Source organism: Anolis sagrei, chromosome 2 (assembly GCF_037176765.1).
Source record: "Anolis sagrei isolate rAnoSag1 chromosome 2, rAnoSag1.mat, whole genome shotgun sequence".
Taxonomy (NCBI): Eukaryota; Metazoa; Chordata; class Lepidosauria; order Squamata; family Dactyloidae; genus Anolis; species Anolis sagrei.
Genome location: NC_090022.1, coordinates 191,388,126 through 191,407,407, shown reverse-complemented (window position 1 = coordinate 191,407,407; position 19,282 = coordinate 191,388,126). Strand labels below are relative to the sequence as shown.

The following is a 19,282-nucleotide window of genomic DNA, read 5'->3' as shown; positions in this document are numbered from 1 at the left end:
ATCTCTTATCGAATCCTGGAATTGGCCTTTACAATCCTCAGCCTTGGATCTCTAGCACCTTCCTAATCTGTAAATCCCATGCCAGTTAGTAGAATTGTAGTGCTGTAATTTTCTAGTATGGAAAGGATCCTGGCCAGTTTGGTTTATTGGCGCTGAGAAGAATTACTCTGAAGTTATTGACATCTTTTGTCAAAGTTGGGTACAAATGATTCAGGGTGACACTCTTGTACCCAAGATTCTTTATCCCCCTCATTTCCTGTGCTTGCTAGTCCTTGTCATGACTTGTCCCCAAATATTGAAGGGGTGTGGAGAAGCACACACACTCCCATTCCTTTTGATTGTGATCATGACACAGCGTCCCTTTCCAGGCAACATAAGTGTGCATGCTCAACCTCGAGTGGGGAGAAGAGTGGGATTGTGGCAGAGGACCAGGTTTACATATGCTCACCCAAATGTTACTGAGCATTAGTTGCACATATGCAGACTGTGTGCCTGTAGAAGTTCTTTGTGTCAGTATGTGTACACTTGTTTATCCTCACTTCTGTGTCTTGTGAACTTGGGGAGGGTTGCAGTTGCCGTCCTGGTTTTTTTTGCCTGTGTTTCTTTTCGCATTAAAGATACATATCCTATATACGTATGTCTAGAAAATTTAGTCAAGAAATCAACCCAAAAAACTTGGGTTGACTTATCTGTGGGTCGGTGTGAGTACTGTACCTTATTTCTCATCAAGGAAGGAACCCTCTCTTTCTTTGAGTAGAGTGACAAAAGAAAAAGACTTAGTCCGACATGGGAGAACCCAAAGGAAGCACTGACTCAATATATTTTCTACATTGCAGTGTCACTTAGGACCTTTTTGAATGCATTTTCCCCTCTCCACGCAATAGCTCTTGACTTATCCACAGGTCATACCAAAATCTACAATTCTGTAGGCTTAGGGCATTATTGGTTGTTATATATATAATTTTATTTATTTACTTTGCTTATATACCGCTGTTCTCAGCCCGGAGGCGACTCACAGCGGTGTACAACATAGGAGCAACAAAATTCAAGACACAGTATAAAAACAATTCACAATCCAGCAATTATACAAAAACATCGTCATTACTACGAAAACCATTCAGCCATTCAACCATTCACACCATCAGGCCTGTAGCCAGGATTTTGTTTCGGGGGGGGGCTAAAAAAAATTTCGGGGGGGGGGGGGTTCGGGGGGGGTGAGTTTTGGGGGGGGCTGAGTCTGAGTGAAAGAGGGTCTAGCCTAGCAAACCTTTTGTATCATTACCCCAATACCCCCATGCATATGGGATATATTGAGTATGGTGATCAGATCATGATATGAATAAACATAACAGTTTAAATAATGCACCAATAAGGCCTTTTCGCGAAAACCATGAAAATTTCGGGGGGGGCTGAAGCCCCCCGAGCCCCCCCCCCTGGCTACATGCCTGCACACTATTCAACCATATATATGGCATTTCTTCTAATGCTTTTTTAGTAAATGGCCATAATTCCATCTGGGCCAGATGCTTTATTATTATCTAATTTCTTTATTGCCTTTTATACAGGATGCAGCAGCATAACTTCCTTTTTCAAAACTTAATAAAACCCATTGTATGAATCCGAATTTTTTTTTCTAATGTAGGCGCATCCCTAAAGTTTTGTTTTACGTTGTTTTGAAGATCAAATTAGGTAGGTGACGTCCCCCATTCTCCAAACACTGAGTAAACCGATTTCTGGCGTTAGTCATGACTCTTGCCAGCATAGCAGGAGTTATGTTGGCAATTTCTTCCTGGGTGTTGGTCTTCAAATCTTGTAGGGTCCTTGGACGGTTCACATAAACACGGGATTTCAAAAAACCCCATAGAAAATAATCACAAGGGGCCAAATCTGGAGAGCGGGCCGGCCACTCCAAATCCGCTCGAAATAGGCCTCACCGGCAAAAGCACGCTCCTCGCTGTTCCAATGCATAATGGCGACTGAACTGTGTCAGGACAAAACTTTATATTCCCGCCTCTCAAACGAGACCACTAGCGCTCCGCCTACCTCTTTAACCGACTGAATGGCGTGCATTTTAAAAAAGGAAGTTATGCTACCTCACCGTGTAATACTTTTTTTAGTAAATGGCCATAATTCTATCTGGGCCAGGTGCTTTATTATTATCTAATTTCTTTATTGCCTTTTATATTTCTTCCTCCGTTATTTCTTTGTTGATTATTTCTCTTTGTTCTTCCATAATTTTTGTCAGGTTTTGTTTTCCTAAATATTGTATTATATCTACTTTCTTTATTCTTTGGGATATAGTTTTTATAATATTTATTGAACTGATTTATAATATTCTGGTCTATTGTATATACTTTGTCATCATTCACAATTTTAGTAATATGTTGTTTTTGTTTTTTCTGCCATATTCTTCTTGCAAACCATTTCCCCAGTTTATTTGCACTTTGGAAGTGTTGCTGGTTTACAAATTTTAACTTTTTTGGCTAGTTCTGTTTCTAAATAATTTCTCTGCTTCCTAAGTATCTCTAAATCAAATTTGCTATTTTGATCTGATGGATTCTTTTTTAGTTTGGATTCTGCGATAGCTATTGCATCTAGCACTTTCTTTACTTCTTTATTGCGGTTTATATTTCTTACTGCATTTTGTTGAATAAAATGATCACTCATCACAGCTTTGCTTGCATTCCATACTATTTGTATTGGAGTTTCCAGCATTGCATTGATATCAGAAAACTCTTTTAGGATTTTCTGGTATTTTTTAATTTGTTACTCAGATTTTAATAAATTGTTGTTTAGTCTCCATTTGTATATTCTCTCTCCTTGATTGAGTATAATTTCTAAAGGGCAGTGATCTGTGGAGCTCTATTCTTGATCTGCATCTTCTCCCACAGTGAGGTCATTGATTTCCAGGGGGAAGGCGGTCCCGTCGGGGTTGGCTTGACGCGCCTTCCTCTTGGCGCGTTTCTCTATTTCACCCTCCATTCGTACCTCTTCAAATTCTACAGTACTGCTGGTCACAGATGACGTTCAGCTGGAGTGCTCAAGGGCCAGGGCTTCCCAGTTCTCAGTGTCTATGCCAGAGTTTTTAAGGTTGGCTTTGAGCCCATCTTTAAATCACTTCTCCTGCCCACCAACATTCAGTTTTCCGTTCTTGAGTCTGGAGTAGAGCAAGTGCTTTGGGAGATGGTGGTTGGGCATCCGGATAACGTGGCTGGTCCAGCAGAGTTGATGGTGGAGGACCATCACTTCAATGCTGGTGGTTTTTGGTTCTTCCAGCACGCCGACATTTGTCCGCTTGTCTCCCCAAGAGATTTGCAGGATTTTTCAGAGGCAGCGCTGATGGAATCGTTCTAGGAGTTGCATGTGACGTCTGTAGACAGTCCACGTCTTGCAGGCATATAGCAGGATTGGGAGGGCAATAGCTTTATAAACAAGCACCTTGGTATCCCAACGGATGTCCCGGTCCTCAAACACTCTCTGCTTCATTCGGAAAAATGCTGCACTCGCAGAGCTCAGGCGGTGTTGTATTTCAGTGTCAATGTTGACTTTGGTGGAGAGGTGGCCCCCAAGGTAGCGGAAATGGTCAACATTTTCTAATGTTACACCATTAAGCTGTATTTCTGGCATTGGAGAGGGATTGGCCGGTGATTGCTGGAAGAGCACTTTGGTTTTCTCAATGTTTAATGACAGGCCGAACTTCTTGTATGCTTCTGCGAAGGTGTTTAGAGTGGCTTGTAGGTCTTCTTCTGAATGCGCACAGACAACGTTGTCATCAGCATACCGGAGTTCTATAACATGTCATAATTTTGGTTTTGGCTTTCAGTCTGCTGAGGTTAAATAGCTTGCCATCTGTCCGATAGATAATTTCCACTCTGGTGGGAAGCTTCCCATCAACAAGATGATGTATCATAGCGATGAAGATGGAGAATAAGGTTGGGGCAATAACACATCCCTGTTTGACACCTTAAATGTATCACTTTGGGAGCCATTGCTGTCCAAGCCTGTTGCCATCATGTCATTATGGAGGAGCTGCAGGATGTTCACAAATTTGTTAGGCTATGGGATATGTGTTTATAGAAGGTCTACTTGTGTTTTATGGCCAGAGAGCTTGCCTGAAAGTTTTTGCGGACTTGATTTGGGTACTCATAATTGTTTATACCTGTTTTGGCAGATGCTATTAATCCTGGTGCCAAAGAGGGCATTTTGAAAGTCGTGAAAGGGTACCAACTTAGATTCTCTTTTCTGCATGATTGTCAAAAGCATTGCTGTCTCTTTTGCCCTAGTTGTCTTAATCTTCGTATCATAAAAGGCGAGACTGAGAAATCCAGGTCCAAGTCCAACACTAAGCAAGATTGTCTCTCTTGTATGGAAGGGAAGCCCCTCCAAACTCATCTTCTTTTAACAAAGAAATAAATCCTTTTTGAGTCTGATAATAAACGCCGCACCTGTACTATAGAATTAATGTAGTTTGAGACCACTTTATCTGCCATGGTGCATGAGTCGTAGGTTGAGGAGGTATCAGTGCTGTTTGTCAGAGAAGTCTAGAAACCTTGTAAAACTACAGCTCCCATGATTCTTTAGTATGGAGCCACCATGATGAAAATGGTGACAAACTGCTTTAACATGCAGTGTAGATGTACCCTAAGAGGTGGGCTGGGAAAGCAGCGTTAAAGAGGGATGCTGTTGGGGTGTGTGTTGTTGGAATAAAATAGAAAAATGCAAGTTGCCAAATGAGAGAAACTTTCTTTGGCTTGCTGTGAGTTTTCCAGCTGCATGACCATGTTCCAGAAGCATTCTCTGCTGACATTTCTCCCACATCTATGGCATCCTCAGAGGTTGTGAGGTTTGTTGGACACCCTGCAAGTGAAGTTTGTATATCTGTGTAATGTCCAGGATGGGAGAAAGAACTCTTGTCTGTTGGAGGCAAGAGTTCTTTCTTTGTTTGGATTAAAGGGCCCGGAATCCCCCAGGCAACATGGGTATTCTGAAAGTCATAGTCCAAAAAGATAACTTTCTCAGGGTCTTCCTAGAAGAAATATACAGGATTATTAAAGAACAAGGGAAAGTGGTTGAAATTTAGGAAATGTAAAAGGCACCTGCTATTGGCAATGTTGTGAACTGCTTTCCTAATCCTTTTCTTCTTTCCCTCTGTCCCTTAAAGCCTCCAGGCCCCACTTGAAGCACCCTCCAGGATGGCAATGGGGAGATGTGAACAGTATGAGCCTGTGGCTGAAATCGGCATCGGGGCTTACGGCACCGTCTTCAAGGCCCGTGACCTGCAAAGCGGCAAGTTTGTGGCCCTTAAGAATGTGCGGGTCCAGAACAGCGAGAATGGGTTGCCGCACTCCACGGTCCGTGAAGTGGCCCTGCTGAAACGCCTAGAGAACTTTGACCACCCCAATGTTGTGCGGTGAGGATGCACAATGTATTCTGTGGGGGGCACAAGGGGGCTTTCTGAGACTGCATCCTGCAAACTGAGAGACCTGCCTCTTAATCAGAAGGCAGAAGTGGTTGTGTCCAGGGCAAAATTACTTTATGTCATCATAGTTCCTAGCATTTCCCAGCCAACATTGGGATATTCTGGGAGTTGTAGTCCAAAAGGGTGTCTCTTCTAAGCTCTGGATGGAAATAATATAACTGCAGAGGTTTTTTACACTGCCCCCCCCCCTCTTTTTCAGATTTTCTTTTCATGACCATAGTAGCTAAGGCTACTGGGACTTGCAGTCAAAACAAATGGAGGGATGCAAGGTTTCCATCCATGATATTAAAGGAGAAGATGCAGAGGTTGAAGTTAAATAACAAAAATTAGAAAGCTTTTTTTTGTAATTCAGTTTGAGCATCTTGTATATACTCGAGTATAAGCCGGCCCAAATATAAGCTGGGTTGCCTAATTCTGCAACAGAAAACTGGGAAACTTATTGACTCAAGTATAAGCTGAGTCAGTAAGCTTCCCAGTTCCCCACTTCCCACCTGGGTTGGGGGCTTCCATCTTGAGACCATGCTGGTCTCCACATCGATGCCGCCTTCCTCTTCTTTCTGGGGCTGCCGTGTCATGTGGGGGAGGCCTGCATAAAGAGCAAAAAGAGCGGAGGCCCACACGAGCCTTCCACTTCTCCTCTCACCGCAGTGAAAGACTGAGGGCACCCGACCCTGGGAGGAGGAGGAAGGCGGCATCGATGTGGAGGCAGGCATGAGCCTCCCTCACTCTTTTCACTGTGGCAAGAGGAGGATGGACTTAGGTACATGGGGGCCTCCCTTGCTCTTTTTGCCAGGCACACAGGACTCCCTAATGCATCTCGCTATGATGAGAGGAGGACGGAGGGAGGTGCGCATGGTGAAAAGAGCAAGGGAGGGCTGTGTCAGCTTTCACATCGCTGCTGCCTTCCTCCTCCTCGTGTGGGACATTGATTATATTTATCGTGTCAGGAGCAACCAGACAGTTGTATTACATTTTTTAACAAAACAAGCAAATAGACAAAACACAAAGTTTGCAAGCTTGGTAGTTGATTAAATGTCCTTTGACCAGTATCTGGCCACTTGGAGTGCCTCTGGTGTTGCTGCAGAGAGGTCCTCCATTGTGCTCAGGTTGCATTGCAGCAGGTGGTCAGTGGTTTGCTCTTCTCCACACCCGCATGTCGTGGATTCCATTTTGTAGCCCCATTTCTTAAAATTTGCTCTGCTTCTCGTGTTGCCAGAGCACAGTCTGTTTAGCGACTTCCGAGTCGCCCAGTTTTCCGTGTGCCCAGAGGAGTGTCTCTCACCTACATCCAGAGAGTACTGTGAACCCAACCAACGATGGATCTGGACCAAACTTGCCGCAGATGATGGGGCATGCAGTATCTTACTCATTTTCAGAGACCACTGTGACCCCCAAGTATGATGGATCAGGACCACACTTGAAACACAGGAACCCCCCCCCCCATGACCCACTATACGTCCTGATGAAGTTTGGAGGAGGACGGACCACGGATGATGGATTTGCAGTACCTTCACCCTATTTAGCTCCCGCAGACCACTGCGACCCCCCAGGCATGACGGACCTGGACCAAACTTGCCACACAGACTTTTAATGACATACTTTTTTCCTGGTGAGGGTTGGGGAGGCTGGACTGGGGATGGTGGGATTTGTAGTATCTTTACTCACTTCCAGAAATCACTGCGACCCTCACAAATGATGCACCTGGACCCAGTTGGCACACAGACTCACTATAATGCACTTTATGTCCTGGTGAGGGTTAGGGGAAGATGGACCACAGGTGATGGGATTTGCAGTACCTTCACCCACTTCCACAGACCCCCGTGACCCCATGAATGAATGATGGGCCTGGATCAAACTTGCCACGCAGACCCTCCATGGGCAACTGCATACTGGCTGGGTTTGGGGGTGATTGCCCTGGGAATCTGAGTTGTAATTCACCCTTATCCAGAAAACACTGAACCCAGCCGATGACGGATCTGGACCAAACTTGACATACAGACCCAACATGGGCAACTGTGAATACTGTCTGGGATGAGGACTGAATGTATATTTGAGAAAATCACCTGATGCCTGCATAGGCTTCTGGCCGTCAGATATTCCTCTTCCTCATATGGATCCTTTGGGCCTCAACCAGACCTTTTCCTCTTGAGAGCAGCTAGGAAAACTTGTTTGAAACTTCCCACAGGTATTTATGACAAAGCAAAAGAATGTGAGCTGAGCAAGGGAAACTTGCTTTGATGTCAGACTTGACGACTACATGTTTGGAGAGAAAATGATCAGGACCGCAAGCTCCTAAAATGGAATTAGATCTGAGACAGAAGCATTGGGAAATTGATGCCTCCTCCCTTTCATGCCTCTAAGTCCTGATCAAAAGAGAGTCAGCCCCGGAGTCTCTGTTGACACAAACCACAGTGGAGGCCCAGAAAAACTATGTGGTGTTCAGTTCCTGATTTAGTCAGGAGAAGCATAAACTGAAGTATTGAGTGGGAGCATTGACCACCTTCTCTGCCAGCTGTCCACGCCTAGTTCAGTACTGTCCATGCATGTCTTTAGCTGTTCAGTGTTCAGATTCTGGACATAGGGGAAAGTGGATAATATTCTCATACCTCTGTATGTGGAGCTAGTGTGTATTTGCTGAAGCACACATATATATATATACACACACACACATACATATATATACACTAACATATATATCGTGCTGGTCATTGACTGTAATATATCTGTGTGTGTGTATGTATGTCTTGAAGTACTGGTTGGAGTGCAGGAAATCTAGGTTTTCGTCCCTACCTTTGCCCCTGTGTTTCCACATTGGCCCAGCCCCCTTATAGCTGTACAACATGCCTTGGAAATAATTAGCTCCAGGTCCCACCCTGACCATCAGGCAGGACCATGCTTGCTCCTTACCCACTCCCCAGGCCCTAGTCTACTTCGTTGTACTAGCCTAGCCCTCTCATAGTTGTCGAGACCCACTCTGGAATTCTGGGCATTGGTAACTGATCTTGCCTGGTGGAAATTAGTACCGAACTAGCTTTTAATTTTAAATATGTACCACTGTTCTATAATATGTCATTGTTGTTAATGATTATTTTGTATGTCTTTGTGTTGGTAGTTGCAATGCTTTACCTATGTTGGACACCGTCCTGATTCCCCAAATAAATTATTATTATTATTATTATTATTATTATTATTATTAGCCTGTTTTGCCAGCTTTTTGACCAAGCAAATGAAAGGCTGCAGGGAGCTGGTGGCAGGTGGGTTTGGACATTCATTATATACCATCTAGGACCTTAAGAGTGTCTGGGGAGGCCCTGCTCTCGTTACCCCCTTCGTCACAAGTACGTTTGGTGGAGACGAGAGACAGGGCCATCTCGGTGGTGGCCCCTTGGCTGTGGAATGCCCTCCTTATAGATATTAGATTGGCCACCTCCCTTTTAACATTCTGGAAAAAAGTCAAGACGTTGCTTTTTGAACAAGTGTTTGCAAATGCAGAGAAACTGACATAGGAAAATGGAATGACTAGACAATGAGTCCAGACAACGTTTTTAACAAGGAGACACTATGAATTTATATTTTATTGATTTGTTTAGTTTATATTATATGTTACGTTTTAAATTGTATTTGTGCCATTGTAAGCCTTGAATTTTGCCCTGTTAACTGCCTTGAGTCACCTAAGGGCTGAGAAAGGCGGTATACAAAAACAATAAATAATACATATTATCATACATCTGAAAAGTTAGGAAACTTACATAGAAACATCATTAGCAGATACGGTTGATCAGATTTTTGGGACCTGATCACAGTCCCGGAAGGCCTGAAAACTGAAGGTTGAATTAGACCAGTTCTTCTACTTAATTATCGGTGGTGTCTCCTGACAAAGAGTTTGCAATCTTTATTCAGCATGCAGGTTTACAACTCTTGTAGTGTTTGCTTTTTAAGCGATGATTCACAGTAGAAACTGCAGGTGAAGTACGGGAAATTGCAGGCCAAAGTGGAATGATAAGTGTCATTGGAATGGACATAGGGAGACTGTATGTGGTGTGGAATGTCAGTGTCCGGATGCTTGAATAGTAGTGCTGACAGGGCAAAGACTCTGTGGATGGGGAAGCATGGATCTGGCACTCTCAGCGAAATAGTGGTAATGATTTGGATAAGACTAATAGGAAGGCTACCAGTTATATCCAGTAATGTTTTCCTACCTACCTGAGATGCCTGTTAACAAAGTTAGCCGGCAGATAGTAGTCTGGATTTTGGGCTGCCTTCACTATTGGCTATGGTGGCTAAGGTTAATTGGGGTTGTGCTCCAGCAGCATTTGCAGGACTGCGTATTCCCCACTCAATGTTTCTCACTCATCATGCTAAGATGACATGCCATATTATCACAGGATGTCTACTCCCAACACCGCTGGAGTAATTATACGGTTTAGCCAGTATTGCACCATCTGATATCCACTGGGAAGTAGTGGCTAGCAATGAAAGGTCCAAGGCATTGACATCTCCAGCCCATCCTCTGTTCAGATATCAGTCAGCATGCCAATGACTTAAATCGAGAAACAGCTTCCTAAGATCTACAGAGATACTCGCAAGGACACCTCAGCAAGCGAGAGTCCAAAAGTGGCAGGCTTAAACCCAGAACCTCAATCAGTGGCTGATACCGGATGAGAAACTCCCTCCTGGGCACACAGAAGAGTGGACGGCCTGGAAGGCACTAAACAGGCTGTGCTCTGGTGCCACGAGATGCAGAGCTAACCTTAAGAAACGGAGCTACAAAGTGGAATCCATGACATGCAAGTGCAGAGAAGAGCAAATCACAGACCACTTACTACAATGCATTCTGAGCCCCACGACATTCACAATGGAGGATCTTCCTACAGCGCCACCAGAGGCACTTGAAGTGGCCGGCTTCTGGTCAAAGGAAATTTAGCATAATGCCAAGTTTTTAACTTTGTTTGTGGTTTTTAAAATACATTATAACTGCATTCTCAATTTGCTTCTGATCCAATAAATAAAAATAATCTTAGGATAAGATCCTGCACAAACTGAGGAGTTTGTGTCTAAGCATGTTTGAGGATCATTTTAAAAATATAATCTCCTGGTTCCCCTAATTTCATTTGTTTCCTTGCCTCCACTCTTGTATCTCTGGAACACATGTTATGCACCTTTTTCTTCTGTGCTTTATAGGCTAATGGACGTTTGCACAACGACACGGACAGAGCGTGAGACCAAAGTGACATTGGTGTTTGAGCATGTTGATCAGGACCTGAAAGCATTTTTGGAGAAAACTCCACCTCCTGGCCTACCAGCAGAGATGATCAAGGTAAATATTTCCAGTGCCATCCTGATTGCATTTAGAGAGGTATAAAATAAAACAGACTACTAAGGAACGACAGGTGTGGCCAGCGAAGACTGTCAGGGATCAGCGACACACATGCCCTCACGCACAAGACAGGACAGTGGGATGCCACCCCTGTATATTAAATATTTCTTTGCTGCCACCAATTAACTATCAAGGATTCTCTTGCTGCCGCCTTTATTGATTCATAGGCCACCTCCTTCACTGAGAATATTCAGGAAGACACATAAACTCTTCAGGTGAAATAAAACAAGAATATGTTGTTTATTTTGTTCTTGAACAGTAAAAATGCGTAATGGTTTCAGTAAACTGGCAGGCTTTACTTTTACAGAGAATGGTACTATAACTTTAGTTTCTTATAAGCAGTGTTCCACACACAGGAATACAAACAGGATATTTTGAACCTTTTGAATCCTCTCTCCACACCAGCACTCTTAACACTATAGAGGCCTACTATATTTCTTCTTTTTCCCATGAAACTATTTTCCTCAAAGAGGTATCTTTTAACAACAGTTCCCAAACCCTCCCTCCCTCCATTCCTTCTTTCTTTCACCTTCAAAACTCCTAACTAGCTCTTCAAATACCAAACTCCCAACTGACAACTATGGCTGCCTTAGCTCCTTTCTTTTTCCTCTGACTGCCCTCCAATTCCATCAGCCAATCAGATTGCACTTCTAGCTATGCGACTGCCCCCCCCCGCCCCGCCCCGCCCCGCCCCGCTCTCCTTAGCTTTTCCAAATAGGCCTGTTTACTGCCTTTACACCAACCCTGTTAGATAGGCCAATTCCTTACCAGGTACTCCATCCAAACATAGTCTGCATAAGGCTTTCGAAACGCAGGTGTTGATGCTACATATTTTTTTCCTTTTCTTTTATTTCCTTCCAGGATATGATGCATCAGTTCTTGAGTGGCTTGGATTTCCTGCACTCAAACTGCATTGTTCATCGTGACCTCAAGCCAGAAAATATCTTGGTGACCAGTTCTGGTCAAGTCAAGCTGGCCGACTTTGGCCTGGCTCGTATCTACAGCTGTCAGATGGCCCTGACACCTTTGGTGAGTGGGAAAAGCTTGGGGTTGGCAAAAATGAAACAAATCTTGTTCCTGCTTAGTATAGGAAGATAAACTAGGATAGGAGTGAAACCATACAACTCTCCAAGCTTTTTTGGACTTTTAAGTTCCAAATAGCATAGTCAGTTGTGACAAATGCTGAGAACCACATATTTCCACCACTTTGGATGTCCTCAACTGAGAACAGAGATTTCTCCCACCTTTTGATCCTAACACAGTCTAAAAGGGGGTGCTAAAGTATCTGTGGCGCATGTGAATTATGTAAGAGGGCTGCTCTCTGTCTAGAGTGCTTAGCTGCAGATTAGAAGGCTGTGCTGGCTCCAAACAGCTGGTTTGGATCTCCCACTGAGAATGGGAAGTGGAATGTGCTGGCTAAATATTACTGCAGTGAAAAGCATCAAAAGCCTATGATCTATAACTTTGTAGAGCTTGACCCACTTCTAGGAACTGTTTTGAGAAATAGGTCCAGAGACATGAATGATTCCTGCCTTTGAGAGGGGATCTTTACAGCCCTTATGCTTCATGGAGCAAAATAGGCCAAGGGGAGACTTCATGAGAGCTGTGCATTTCACCTGCACTGATAATAACTTCCCCTCTGCAGGTGGTCACTCTCTGGTACCGGGCTCCAGAAGTGCTGCTCCAGTCAGCTTATGCCACTCCTGTGGACCTGTGGAGTGTGGGGTGCATCTTCGCAGAGATGTTTCGAAGGAAGTGAGTATGACGTGGTGGTGGTGATGATATTGGTGCAGCAAAAAGGGTGATAGTTAATCACATTCTGAGGTGTTTCATTGCTGGCAGTGGCAGCATGGTGTGGTGGAGGCAGATGGAAACGGCTTTGCTATTAGTATAGGGACGGGCCTACAAATGTCAGTGATCTTGTGATAAAAGTATGATAGCTGAGACCCTATGAACCTTACACTGGTTGCGCAACGCGCATCAGAATCAATGAAGGGAAGTCTGCTTGGACTGTTCCCAGCTTCTGGGGCTGCTTTCTTTGAAGGACAACAACAACAACAATAATACTTTATTTATAGGGGACTTGGTGCGGCTTACATGAGGCCACGCCCATCAGTACAATACATAACAATATAACACAAGAACATAATGAAACCAAAAAATAAAATACATGAAATGCAACACAATGTTGGAAAGGGGAAAACCATGAAAATGAACAAAATCTGGCTACCAGTATTAAAAAAACTCTAAAATTACAACAGCACAACAACAGAGAGGAAACAAACAAGGACATCTAATCACCTCTCAACAAAAGTTTGCTCTAGGCACTGTCAGACCATTATATGCTAATCAAGGTGGTCAGTTGAAACATTCACACCTAGCTCCAGCAGACAAGGGTCCTTTGTCCTACCCTGGTCATTCCACAGATATATAAACCCTTTTTCCTAGTTCCAACAGACCTCACTACCTCTGAGGATGCTTGCCATAGATGCAGGCGAAACGTCAGGAGAGAATGCCTCTAGACCATAGCCATATAACCATATAGCTTTCTTACAGTCAAGGATCTGGGGCTCCGGGAGGGCAGGATGTGTGAGCCATAGAAAAACCTACAACAACCCAGCAAAACAATTTAATAAGCAACACAACAATATAAAATCAGACATTAAAACACAAAAGATTTCGCTGGGGCCACTATGCTGGAATGGTTGGAGAAGACTAGGATTAGGAGAATGGGTAGGTGGCAACACATGGTGAGTGTCTTCAGGTACTACAAGAATCCAGTTCTCCTATTGGATCCTTACTTGTTATGCCCAAAGAGGATGCTGGTACTCATTCCTTTTCTCCATAGTTGGTACATGCACTGAGTAACAGCAACTCCCATTCGTTGGCTTGCTTCCTGGCTTGTTCAATCACTCCCCAGATTTGAACCGCCAACCTTTTGGTCAGCAAGTTCAGCAGCTCTGGTTTAACCCACTGTGCCACCAGGGGCTCCACTCTACAATTACAGCACTTATCACATTTTAATTGTCATGGCTGCGTTCCTATGGAATCCTGGGATTTGCAGTTGAGCAAGAATTCTTAGCCAGGAAGCTCCTCAGGTCCCTCTGATCAAACTACAATTTACAGTATTCCATAGGAGGCAGCCATGAAAGTTAAAGCTAATATTTGTATAGTATGAAGAGATCCCAGGTTTCATTACTTGTTTCACTGTTGTAACTGCTCTCAGTATATGAGCCTAGGCATTCAGTTTCCAATTTCAGGGTAGGAAATCATATTTTTGGGTCTCAGTTCTCCAAAAACTCCTAGGCAGCAGATCCAGTGGGGTGGGATTGTGTGAGTTGCAACCCAGAATTGTTTTGAGAGCTTCATTTCTCATCCTTTTTCCATTTCCTTAGAATATCAAAGCATTGACATCTCTAATTTTTCTGAACCTAGGCAGTGCCTGCCCAAGATTTCCAAACTGGCTGATCTTGTGAAAAGACCCTTCTTGGAGTACATGCTGCTTACAGGAAACCGGGGCCAACAGCACAGCTGGGAGACAATAGATTAGGGGTGGGCCGGCCCAAGCCCTCTGTCTTGCTTATCAGTCAGGCTGAGGGGCTGATAGGCAGCAGGGAGGAGCTGGTGACCTCTCTGCAGAACATGATGTGGCAGAAGGAGGGGATCATGAATCTATCTTAGGGGTAGACAGGAACTAGGCGTTGCAGTTAGGGATGCAGTGGGGCTGAAGTCAGTCTGTGTCTCTTGTATCCTGCAAATATAAATCGGACACCCCTGGATCATTGTTTGGACTTCTGTTGGTGAAGACAGATGTTCTGAATGGGAATAGAAAACACAAAGGATTTCTAGTTGTTGTTATTGGTTATGTGGAGTGGAACCAGAACTGGCTGTGCGTAGGTCATTTTAAGAGTTTCAAAAAGTAACTTTTCCAAGCTGTAGGGGAATCCACACAAGTCGTCTCGCATGATCAGATGCACATCCCTATTTTGAACTATAAGTAAAATAATTAAAATGGGATGGGAGAGCTTCACAAGTTCACAAAATCCCTGCTTCTTTGGCCCAGCAGCCCCTCAAATGTGCTAAATGTCTGTAGATCTGATTTGGAATCGTGTCTCTCTGATGTTGATTGCAACTCCCATCAGCCTTATAATGTAGCCAATAATAACAGGTGTTAGCAACTACAGTTTGATAATTTCTGGAAAACTGCTTGATTCCTACTCCATCTAATCTATATATATAAATCTGTTAGGTTGGTTCAACCGGACAGCAAAACTCCACAACCCCCCAACGAAACTGTACCAAAATTGCCATGCCCATAACACAAGGTACAAACATATCTACTCAAAATGAAAAACAACACAACAACACACTCACAAAACGGCAAAACAACGAAACTCAAAAAAACCCAACAAAACTTAACCAAAATTGCCATGCCCATAACACAACCCACAAGGTACAAACATATCTACTCAAAATGAAAAACAACACAACAACACACTCACAAAACGGCAAAACAACAAAACTAAAAAAAAACCAACGAAACTTAACCAAAATTGCCATGCCCATAACACAACCCACAAGGTACAAACATATCTACTCAAAATGAAAAACAACACAACAACACACTCACAAAACGGCAAAACAACAAAACTCCCAAACCCCCCAACGAAACTTAACCAAAATTCCCATGCCCATAACACAACCCACAGCAACGCGTGGCAGGGCACAGCTAGTTCTTTATATGCTTGTGTTCATTCTGTTGCACACTTCTGTCCTATACCTACTCAGAGCTTTATGACATATCTACATTGTTAAAAGGAGCCCCTGGTGGCGCAGCAATTTAAGCTGCTGAGCTTGCTGACTGAAAGGTCACTGGTTTGAATCTGGGGAGTGGGATGAGCGCCCACTGTTAGTCCCAGCTTCTGCCAACCTAGCAGTTTGAAAACCTGCAAATGTGAGTAGATGAATAGATACCACTCTGGCAGGAAAGTAACAGCATTCCGTGCAGTCATGCTGGTCACGTCACTGTGGAGGTGTCTACAGACAACACCAGCTCTTAGCTTAAGAAATGGAGATAAGCACCACCCCTCAGAGTTGGACTAGACTTAACGTCAAGAGGAAACCTTTACATTTACTTACATTGATAAAAAGCCCATCACGTGAAGTTGCTACCTATTTGAAAATAGACTCTCTATGCAGTTTTCAAGAGAGTAAGCTTGCCTTCTGTATTGCCACTGATTCTCCATTTCTGTTAACATGATCTAATATTTAGTTTCATGTTAACTTACATCTGTATGCTCCGTTTTTCAGCTGACCATCTATTCAAAGAGACATAGCCGTAGCCTTGCTTATCTGTTTAGAGATATTAGGAAATTTAGAAGCATTTTTGAGGGAAAAGAAATTTCTTGCCTGATCCCTCTTAAACTACTGCCTCTCCGTGAGATAAATATTTATGCTAGGAAGTTTATGCTAGAAATTTCTTTTCTGTAATTAGTCTGGAAGGAGCTACTGGATTCCTTTACATCTTTATTTGGGCACTGTGAAGTCTAATGGCAGGTGATTCCTTTGCCAGCTCACTCACACAGTTTGTGTATTGAGATGTTTTTGTTAAAACTCGTGGAAGTTGGGTGGTTGGTCAGTGTATTCTCTTCCTCCTTTCCCGGAGAGGTGTTTGTAAATGGGTTTTGCACCTAACCCACCAGTTTTCAACTGGTGGGTTGTAGAATCCACTACTGGGCTACAACTTGTATTGTAACAACTGCACAGTCTGCCACTATGCAAATATATGAGTTTTCAAAGTAATATTTGGGACTAGGGGCAGCTACTGGTAAATTTCAAAATAAAAATAGATACTAATAAAATTACAATAATTGAGGTATCAGTGGAACACCCTGCCTAGAGAGATAAGATCACCCCCCTCCCTCTTGACCTGTTGGTGTTTTAATAGTATTTCATGATTGTTTAAATTGTTGTAACAGTTCTGGCATCATATTGTTGCCTATTGTTAACCGCTCCGAGTCACCCCTGGGCTGAGAGGGGCGGTATACAAATTTAGTAAATAAAATAAAATAATGTAATAAAAATAATAATAATAACAGAATAAAATAATAAATAACTAAGCTGGGGGGGGGGCTTTTCAGCCTTAAAAAAGGGCTTAAAACTCAGCTTATACTAGAGTATATACGGTACTTCCATTGAGATCTAGCAATGAGGTTTTGTTAAAATGCTCTATCTGCTCAAGTCTGGCAGGGGGTGCTGTGTAGTAGGAAGTGGCCGTCAGAAAGATGGCTACCCAGGTTTGAGGACATTTCTGCAAGAACTCTTCCCGTGTTTCTGATTCACCCAGCTCAGCAGACAAGATGTGGCAAGCTGGGGAGAATTGGAAAAAGAGAGGCGTTTCATTGTGTATGTTTGAGAGAAAGAGCACACATACACACGAGGTGTGTTCTCGCACAGAGGGTGCATCTGCACTGCAAAATTTATTTATTTACCACACTTTTATCCTGCCCTTTTTCACCCAAAGGCGACTTAGGGCAGCATACAGACTGGCAACAGTTAGATGCCAAACACACATGAATACATAGTTTAAAACAGGTTAAATCACATAATAAAATTCATATGAAAAGCAATTTAAAACTATAAAAATAAATGACTTCCAGGTTTAAATCCATAGCCATTTGCATTGTTAAGCTGTTCCAAGTTTGTTCACAGTACTGAGTTTGTCTGGTTACAATGAAGTTCCAAAAGCTTGCTCAAAGAGCCAGGTTTTTACTCTTTTTCTAAAAGTCAGGAAGGAGGGGGGCGATCTAATATCCCCAGGGAAGGCGTTCCACAACCGAGGGGCCACCACTGAGAAGGCCCTGTCTCTCGTCCCCGCCAAGTGCGCCTGTGAGGCAGGCGGGATCGAGAGCAGGGCCTCCCCAGATGATCTTAAATTCCTGGAAGGTTCATAAGGGGAGACACGTTCAGATAGGCAAGTTGGGCATACTTTCATGGCTATGGCTCAATGCTATGGAATTTTGGAAGTTGTAACTTTACAGGGCCTTTTGGCTTCTCTGCCAAAGAGTCCTGGTGCCTCTTCAAACTACAACACCCACGATCCCATTGCATTGAACCATGGCAGTTAAAGCAGCCTCAAAGTGCTTAATACTGCAGGGCAGATGCATCTAGAGTTGATTGTTCAGGCTTCCCGGTCTCTGCAGGGTTGTCTTTGGTTGGGAATGATAGATTTTGGAAGTTGGAAAACATAGTTGAATTACAGATATATTCTTAGAGAAATCTAAAAGCAACTAATATGACAGCTAATTGGCTGCTCCTTCAGTTCTGCCTCCTCTACCCAATCAGAATGGTTTCCTCTTCAGATTCTGCAAATCTTCAGACACCTCAAGCAGTTTGGTGCTAGGTTAGGATCAGGGCACAGTTCCCAGGCCTTGCCTTTCATCTCTTGACAAAAAAACCCCCGTCTTTTGGCTTGTGGTTTTAGTTTCACACTGTCACCCTGGAGGAGTGCTCTACCCTGTGTGAATTCGCTTTGCCAAAAGCGTTTACTTGAAATTGGGAAACCACAGCTAGTCTTGAAACATGTTGCTTGTGTACAGCATTAAACAGTGACCTTAATTTTATGTTTCTCTTTACTGGAGGCTTTATTGGCATAGAATTCTCTCTCTGTGTGTAAAAAATTTGCACTGGTATTCTATGCAGCAAATGCAATACTTGACATTGGGATGGTGTTCAAAGTGGGTTGCTGTGAGTTTTCAGGACTTTATGGCCATGTTCCAGAAGCATTCTCCTGACGTTTCACCCACATTTATGGCAGTTATCTTTGGAGGTTGTGAGATCTATTGGAAACTAGGCAAGTGAGGTTTGCATATCTGTGCAATGTCCAAAGTTGGAGAAAGAACTCTTTGTCTGCTTGAGGCAAGTGTGAATGTTGCAATTGGCCACCTTGATTAGCATTTAATGGCCTTGTAGCTTCAAAGCCTGGCTGATTGCTGTCTGGGGATCCCTTCTTGGGAGGTATTAGCTTGCCCTGATTGATTCTTGCCTGGAATCCCCCCCCCCCCATTTTTTTTTTTTTTTTAGTGTAACTCTATTTAACAGCAGGAGAGAATGCTTCTGGAACGTGACCATACAGCCCGGAAAACTCACAGCAGCCCAGTGATTCTGGCCTTGAAAGCCTTTGACAACACCAGGGGTCCTCGAACTACGGCCAGAGGTCGGATACGGCCCTCCAAGGTCATTTACCCAGGCCTTGCTCAGGGTCAATCAAAGTGTGAAATAACTTGAAAGCACACAAAACAATAACAACAACAATCCTATCTCATCAGCCAAAATCAGACCCACAATTCCCATTGAAATGCTAATACTTTTATATTTGTTAAAATTGTTCTTCATTTTAATTATTGTATAGTTTTTAAGTGTTCTTG

At 43.4% G+C, this 19,282-nt stretch overlaps 1 protein-coding gene and 1 long non-coding RNA gene across 2 annotated transcripts in view; one reads left to right on the top strand and one right to left on the bottom strand.

Annotated features, from left to right (window-relative positions):
* LOC137096117 (uncharacterized) overlaps positions 1-19,282 on the bottom strand; it is a 337,069-nt gene that overhangs the window by 182,324 nt on the left and 135,463 nt on the right. The gene's annotated exons all lie outside the window — the stretch shown is intronic.
* CDK4 (cyclin dependent kinase 4) overlaps positions 1-19,282 on the top strand; it is a 30,658-nt gene that overhangs the window by 4,786 nt on the left and 6,590 nt on the right. Inside the window, exons 2-5 of the mRNA XM_060762826.2 lie at positions 5,162-5,410; positions 10,661-10,796; positions 11,718-11,885; positions 12,502-12,611. Coding sequence (XP_060618809.1) covers positions 5,193-5,410; positions 10,661-10,796; positions 11,718-11,885; positions 12,502-12,611 — 632 coding nt within the window. The 5' untranslated portion in view covers positions 5,162-5,192. The remainder of the gene's footprint in view (positions 1-5,161; positions 5,411-10,660; positions 10,797-11,717; positions 11,886-12,501; positions 12,612-19,282) is intronic.